The sequence below is a fragment of the Rattus norvegicus genome, chromosome 8 (genome assembly GCF_021556685.1).
Source record: "Rattus norvegicus strain SHRSP/BbbUtx chromosome 8, alternate assembly SHRSP_T2T, whole genome shotgun sequence".
In the NCBI taxonomy this organism is placed as follows: domain Eukaryota; kingdom Metazoa; phylum Chordata; class Mammalia; order Rodentia; family Muridae; genus Rattus; species Rattus norvegicus.
In genome coordinates this window covers 44,839,134-44,846,199 of record NC_141541.1, presented here as the reverse complement: position 1 = coordinate 44,846,199, position 7,066 = coordinate 44,839,134, and the positions used below count along the sequence as shown (strand labels likewise).

The 7,066-nt window shown below is 41.8% G+C and overlaps 1 protein-coding gene across 4 annotated transcripts; it reads left to right on the top strand.

Moving 5' to 3' along the window:
* Positions 1-556: 556 nt before the first annotated feature.
* On the top strand, positions 557-6,783 carry LOC148004058 (disks large homolog 5-like). 4 transcript variants are annotated; one of them, XM_087564039.1, is made up of 6 exons: positions 557-634; positions 2,002-2,156; positions 3,187-3,355; positions 4,572-4,721; positions 5,357-5,543; positions 6,489-6,773. In XM_087564039.1, the coding sequence occupies exons 2-6, from the start codon at positions 2,030-2,032 to the stop codon at positions 6,540-6,542; spliced, it is 687 nt and encodes a 228-aa protein (XP_087420165.1). In that variant the 5' UTR covers positions 557-634; positions 2,002-2,029; the 3' UTR covers positions 6,543-6,773. The 4 variants fall into 4 exon arrangements, with proteins under 4 accessions (XP_087420165.1, XP_087420166.1, XP_087420164.1 ...); XM_087564040.1 differs by lacking the exon at positions 4,572-4,721 and having other exon boundaries at positions 6,489-6,745; XM_087564038.1 differs by lacking the exon at positions 557-634 and having other exon boundaries at positions 1,978-2,156; positions 6,489-6,783.
* Positions 6,784-7,066: the final 283 nt, after the last annotated feature.

Sequence of the window (7,066 nt, the reverse complement as noted above, 5' to 3'; positions counted from 1 at the left end):
CTGACTGCTCCCCTGGACTTTTCAAAGCTTGTATCACCCCCGAGCACTTCTGCTTGAGCAGAAAGGCAGATGCCCAGAAGCTGCTGCTGTAGTAGGAGGCAGTTATGGCAGTTGGAGGTGGTGGTGGAGGCAGAGGAGGGATGAGAGAAGAGGGAGGAGTTTCCCTGGAAGGACCAGAACAGACAACATTCTGACTACTCCAGAACCCCACCCAAACTCAGCCCAGGCCACAAATGCAGAGTCTACTACCAAACCTCTCCATGCTAAGCATTCATTTCTTCATCCCCACTGTGCTCATTTTAGTTTTTTTAAACTCCTTGTTTGTTCTCTGTGAATTTCGCATCATGCAGCTCAACTCCGTTGATATCCACCATCACCTCATATCTGAAGTCCACCCTTGCATCCTTCTCCATATCAGAGAAAAAATAATCTATTTGTGGAAGTTGAAAAAAGAAAAAAAATGGCAATATGTCCACAAAAGAGGTGTAAAATTATAAAGATGAAGCACATAAACCCTTAAATTATTTAAAATTAACAAAATTGTTTTTCATTTCAGGAGTTGTTATCGCTAATAAGTGCAAGCTATGATAAATAGAGAATAAAAAAGCTTAAAAAGTGAGAGAAAATGATTCAGGTACAAAATTTTACACTAATATAATTTAGTTCATGAAGTCCTTCTCCAATTTTGCCAAATACAAATGGACTAAATGTTGTGACAGTCATTCTTATCTGATGCATCCTATAAATTTTCTAATTTTATCTAGCTGATCAGTGTTAAAGATAAAGTTATTTTTTTGGTGTGAAAGGGGAAATGATGAGGTGAGCTCCCTTTGTACTAAGGTGTGTCAACTTTCAATTGTTAGTTCTTTACTGGCATAGAGCTAAGTGCTGGCAGAATTACTGTCTTGTCATTTCTATGGTCCATCATCAAGTTTGCTATTTTGTAGATGTTTGTCCTTCTCACCAGCTCAACACAAGCTGAGAGATCTCTTAGGTGTTGTCTAACTGCCGATTGCACAGAATAAAGATCTGAAGGCCAAGATATGCTGCAGAAAGTTTGTGGGCAGAACTCCAGGCTTACAGAGGAACATAGGGTGAGGAAAGCTGAAGCTGGAGCTTCAGAATAGACATGGTAGGGAAGTGATATGGACCAAAACAGGGCATAGGGGTTAAGAGATAATCACCGGTTGGGTCTCAAAACTAGAAGAATGGGGTTAAATTTAAAGAAGATAGTGCATGCCCTGTGAAAGGCCTAAGACACAAACTGTCAGTCAGAATCTCATGGTAGAGCTTACAGAGGCCTGTGAGCAATGCTCCTTTGGTGACATTAGTAAAAAGAGGAGAACCCCCAATCAGCATGAGGGTGCCTCCATTGCTACGTCCTACATTTCACTTTCCTTTGGCAATTTGACTCCACACTGTTCCTAACAACATAATGATTTCAACTCTTTCTCCTAAGGGATTTTGTGGCAACTGTCGAAAGCTAAGCTAAGGACAAGGCTTCATGAGTGTTCCCATAACACACACCCATGTCGCAACCTAACCTACAGGCTATTTCTTGATGTGATTTCAAGCACGTGTACATAAGGAGACAGGAGAACCTTCTGACTGCTTATTCAAACTGGTATTATTTCTCAGGAATTTTTAATGGCTGATGTTGATGAGTAAGGATAATTTGACTTGAGATATTTTTGGGCAGGATTTAGAGGGAAAAATTCATTAAAATGCATAGGAATTACTCAGGTTTTTATAATCAAGCCTTGACGAAAAATTGGTCTTGCAAGCAGGAGTTGCTCAGTGGCTATGCCCTGGGAAGGTCTCCAGGAAAGGGCACCTCAGCTTATGCACTGTACAGGGAGATTATTAGCAGGGAGGCAATGTCTGTTCACCATGACATCAGCGGTCCCTTCTTGGACATTCTATTGGGTCCTAGAGAGTTCTTGGCATCCTCTGTGATGTCACCAGCGTTGTAGTAACCACCAGTGCCCTACTTTTTCTCAGTCCCTGCCTGGCACATACACAGGAAGACATGTTTTCCCGGCTTCACAAGAATTTTGGGAGAGTGAACGCCGATTTTGGACAGACTGGAGTGAGGGAATCTCGCCTTTCATCAAAAATAAATGATGGACAAAGAAAGCTGGCCTGGGGAATGCTGAGTAAGTTCTGTGAATTGTATGCTGAGCTTTCTGTCAGAGGGAGAATAGGCTTAGTCTGACCTGTCTAGCAATAGGCCAGAACAACTGGAGTATCTGCAAAGGAATTGAATTTCCATGAAGATCACAATTCCTAAAAGTCAAGGATTTCAGAACATTAGTTTGCCCATCCCCAAAGGAAGGATATGGTAAGGCCAATGCTATTATTCTGTGAACTTCTGGCCTTCACTTTTAACGTGCATATGATACGTTACATTGATATAATAACACGATCAGGAGACACTGAGTGTCCAACTTTATTGAATTTAGACGGCATCAATCTACTATACTCTCATTGCTTCTTTAAATAAAGTAGATCTCTGTCTTTAGTATCAGGGAGAGAATTATGCTTCTGGCCTTATGTTCTTAGAACTCCTCTGACTTTTTCTAATTGGCAGAGATGGGACATCCTTAGCATTATAAATTAGAGTTTATGTTACAAACATTTTTTTTACAGTACTAAAACTATTTGTAGCAGGTAGACCAAGATTCAGCCTGTAACCAATTGGCACTTCTGCGGCATTTGGTGTTTCAGTTAGGGGAATTGATAAGTCTGTTGACCATGACATCCCCCGCAATGCTTTTTAAATCCAAATGGTGTGGCCTAGAGTATCAGTGCAGGACATCTTAGTATCTCAAATCACTCAAATCTTTTGGAGGTTGAATTTCTCATCTGACTTCTGAAAGTACAGCGGTGAGGGTCCTGAAAGAAAGTTGTACCCTGTTAACTCGATAACAATCCCGGAGAAGCCATCTCTGCGGTACATGAAGCATGGGTCAGCAGGCATAGGGAACACCCGGCATCTGACATCTCTTGGTCTCTATAGAGGGCTGGGAGAGTTGACTTCCACTGAGGAGGTCTCTTAGGCATCAACAAACTCTTTGTGGTGACACTGTGTTGTACACATGTTCTCCTCCTGTTTGGGGCTTGCCATGGTCTAAGCACACTCATCAGTTTCCCCAAAAATGTTCACTTGTGTTCTTCTACCAACAGAGGATGGGAGACTGACATCATCCCCTGGCCCTGTGGTAATCAACAAGGAGACCAACACGGACAACACAGAAGAGCAGAGACTGATTAGACAGCTGCAGTCAGCTACTGAGGAGAGAAATGAGCTAAGAGATCTCCTGACTTACGTGACAGAGAGATACAGGAACAACAGGTATGCATTGCTCCAAACTGCCTTGTGTCATTCATGGATCTGCAGTGTCACCTACATCTTATTCTATTAAGCTGTAGGGGTCTAGAAAGATGTGCCTCCCAAAATACTTGTCCTAAACCTCATTTCTGATATAGAGGAGATTCAGAACCTGACCCTTGGTCAGGAGTGAGATGGGAAATGGTCTCATCTGCTGCCTCCAACTGAAAATCTGATTTTGTGGCCTTAGTGAGGATTCAGAGATAACGTTACTGGAACATGAGTTCCCAGTGTGCATTTGGAAAGCCCTTGACAGGTGGTAGCTTTGCAAGGTTCTAGCTGCTGTGTGTTTGGGTGTGTGCTAGGAAGGTGACTGAGTGAGGACTCTTGTTGCAGTAGCCTGAGGTGACAGATCCCAAATTGTTTATCTCAATGTTTGACTAGACGGCCAGAGACACAGGGCTTTTCCTTCTTTTTTGTTTACCTCTGAACCAATAATGTGGCATGCATTTTTTCTGATTCTGATTGTGTTCTCCGTTTGCATATTTCGCTCCCTTTTTCATTCTCTTACTGTTTACTTTTCTTTTCCTGTGTGTGTGTGTCCCAGTTTCTGTGTCTCTGTGTGTACACACCTACATGCATATGCGCAATTTTTATATGTTTATATTTCCCCCCACACTTGGAATCTAGGGGTCTATATTCTTTCCTGAGTATATTCATGTATAACAATTTCATGGTGATGTGAGTGCTTTGTTTTTGGAGCCCCTCTTTCAACTGCACACTTCTTTGACAATGTGGTCACATTTGTCTGTATATTTGTGCCATTTGGGCAGATTATACTTTTGTGGCAATTTATGGTCTCAACTCCATAATTGTGTGAATTGTGTGTCTCTACAATATTAATTATTCAGGATGTAGAATTCCTGTTGTCAAAACAGGAAAAATGAAATCACAGTTTTCTAGGTCTTGGAAGTGGGAGAGCTGTGGCCTAGGCCCTTGTTAGCATAACTAGCTTGACTGCAGATCCAGCCCTTCTGAGTGAAGAAAGGGAACCTGGGAACCCTTTATCTCGATGCCAAGCTTATGGGGTCCTGGGCCCAGAATAACAAGTTTCTGAAGCTGAAGAAGCTCCCAATATGTAGAAGTCAGAAATTGTCCTCCCAGGGCTGGGGTACTAGAAGACCCAGCCTGAGTTCATATATTCCTAAACGCAGATGTTCATTGGGTTTTACTCTCCTAGGGCCAGCCGCTACATCAGGTCAAATCCATTTTATGAAAAATTGAAGATAAAGGAGAGGGAGGTCATGTCGTTACTGCACAACTTAGAGATGAGGAACATCGAGCATTGTGAGAAATTTCAGGAGCTCCAGAAGGAAATTAACTTCTATCGGTGAGCACTGGTCAGAGAGGCCATTAACTGTGCTTTGCCCACAGGTGCCATCCTTTGTTCTGATTGGAGGTCTAGCAGCTCTGGCTCCATGTCTTGTGCTCTTTAAACATCACTGTGTCCTGGGCCTTTTGGACTCAGTTTTTAGGACCACAGGAGACTGTTACTCATACCGAGAGTGTCTAGGCATCTTCAGAAGGCTCTAGGTAGACCAGTACTTATTCAGCTCACCAAATGGCTAATAGGCTGAACTGGGCCTCTGCGGTCACACCAGGTTTAACAAAACTCAGTGTGTGGATCACATGGATAACATGACCTTCCCTTAATTCTACTGACCTCCTTTGAGGGTATTTGCCCACTATTTATTAATGTTGTCCCCATGCCTTTTTCTTCCATGGATAGATGTATATCCCCTGTTGTTTTGGAGAGAAATGAACGCTTTTTGGTACTTGTGTCACAGAAACAATTTAGTCTTCCCTGAATTGGCTGTTTGATGTTTGTGCAGCAACCTTGTGTGTATCAAGATGTATTCTATGAAGTTTTCACTGGTATCTGGGTCCAGAGCGAGTTTGTGTGACTTGGGAGTAGGAATGGGAGGAAGAGGGTGCAGGATCTAACTATGCAGTGTGTGTTTCCAGGAACCTGCCCAGCCGGATCCATATGGACAAGATATGTATGCAGAAGAAGTTGTTCTCATTCAGAAAGGAGAGCAAAGCAGAACAGCTTGATTCTGCACTGCTGCTACAGAAATTTTTGTTTGATTTGAACAAGAAAGATAAAGACGAACAGGAGAAAACCAGCAACCTCCAGACCAAGCAACATCTGGTAGGGACAAGCAGCTGTGTCAGCCTAAAAATATCTGATTCCATTTGCCAATTTGATACATGTTTACTTTCCCTACCACCTTAATAATGTACACTCCAACAATACAACCACCTCATGCAATGGAATGTTCATTCCTCTGTCTGTGCACTAGTATTCTGGAAGACAACCACTTTTCAGGAACTGACTTATTAACAACTATTTTTGGTGCTCTTTTTGAAGCTGCAGTCTGGAAATGGTGACAGATGAATAACCTATCATATTACTGCATGTCCCTGTGATAGAATGGATGCTATGTAGCGCTTTGAACAAGTTTTGTTCCTGTGATAAATGATATTCTGTGGTCATGTGACCTCCAAGTTGGGAAGCACCTTTCAGGGATAAGAACCGAGTGCAAATGACAAATTATTCTTTGTCATTGGTTTTAATATTGGTGACAGGTTGACTTCTCCTTTCATCCTGCAACCCAGTGAGGTCTCTTCCCATTGCCCTGTTCTTGGTTTGCACTGGTTAAAGTCTGAGGCCCAGATGGGCAGCCCACATTACTGTCAGGGTTGCTGTAGATTTTGCCCTGCCCACAGACACACCAGCAATGTTATCAGTTAACACATCAATGGTGACCTAAAATAGAGCTGAATGGGTAGAAGGCAGCAACCTGACAGCTGGCATGCAAGTCCCCAACACATCAGTTTCTGAATAACTGCCTTCCTCTCCCTGGTCTCAGAAATTGCAAAAGAGCTGGAATGCGACACACAGCAGGAAGAGAGCCTCCTGAAGAGTAGGTTGCTTTCTCAGGATTCCCCTGTGGACCTCCATCCTGGATAATACCAACATTTTTTGGATGAATACTCTCCCTCATAGTTTAATTTATTTTTTGCTAAGAAACACTAAATTTATCTTTCACTAAGCCAGCCTGACTGATTGATATCTTATTCTCTTCCTGTTTAGGATAACACCATTTGTGAGACCACTTGGGGACTGCATTGCCATTTTGCCTGCTAGAGGAGAAACAGCAATATAACTGTGCTTCTAAATGTTCACTAAGAATATGCTGTTTAAAATATTTTTGTTATGATCTTAAATGAAGTTTTTGTTTTGTTATTTCACAGTTATATGTTCTTGTTAATATTTTTCACATCTGAAAATACTTTTAGATATTTATATTAATATTCATTTTAATCCTTTTTTGTTTTAAATTGTATTCCTTATGAATAAAACTTGATTTGTAACTCTTGACTCTTAAGACCATCTTGCTTATTCAAGTGTTCTGTCCCCTCTTGTGCTCTTAGAACTGACAGCTAAAGATGGATTCTGCACGGTCCAGAGTTGCTGGGCTAAATAGTAAATTCAAAGCCACCAATGGTTACCTAGAGTGATAGTGTGTTTTGTGTGGATAATGTGTTCTTTTCTTGGGTGCACATTTTATGATGTGATCACTGCCATACTTTATCCATGCGGTCATGTTTTCTGCTAATCTTAATAAAACAGTCTACAACACACGTTCATTATTGATCCTGTGTAGCACA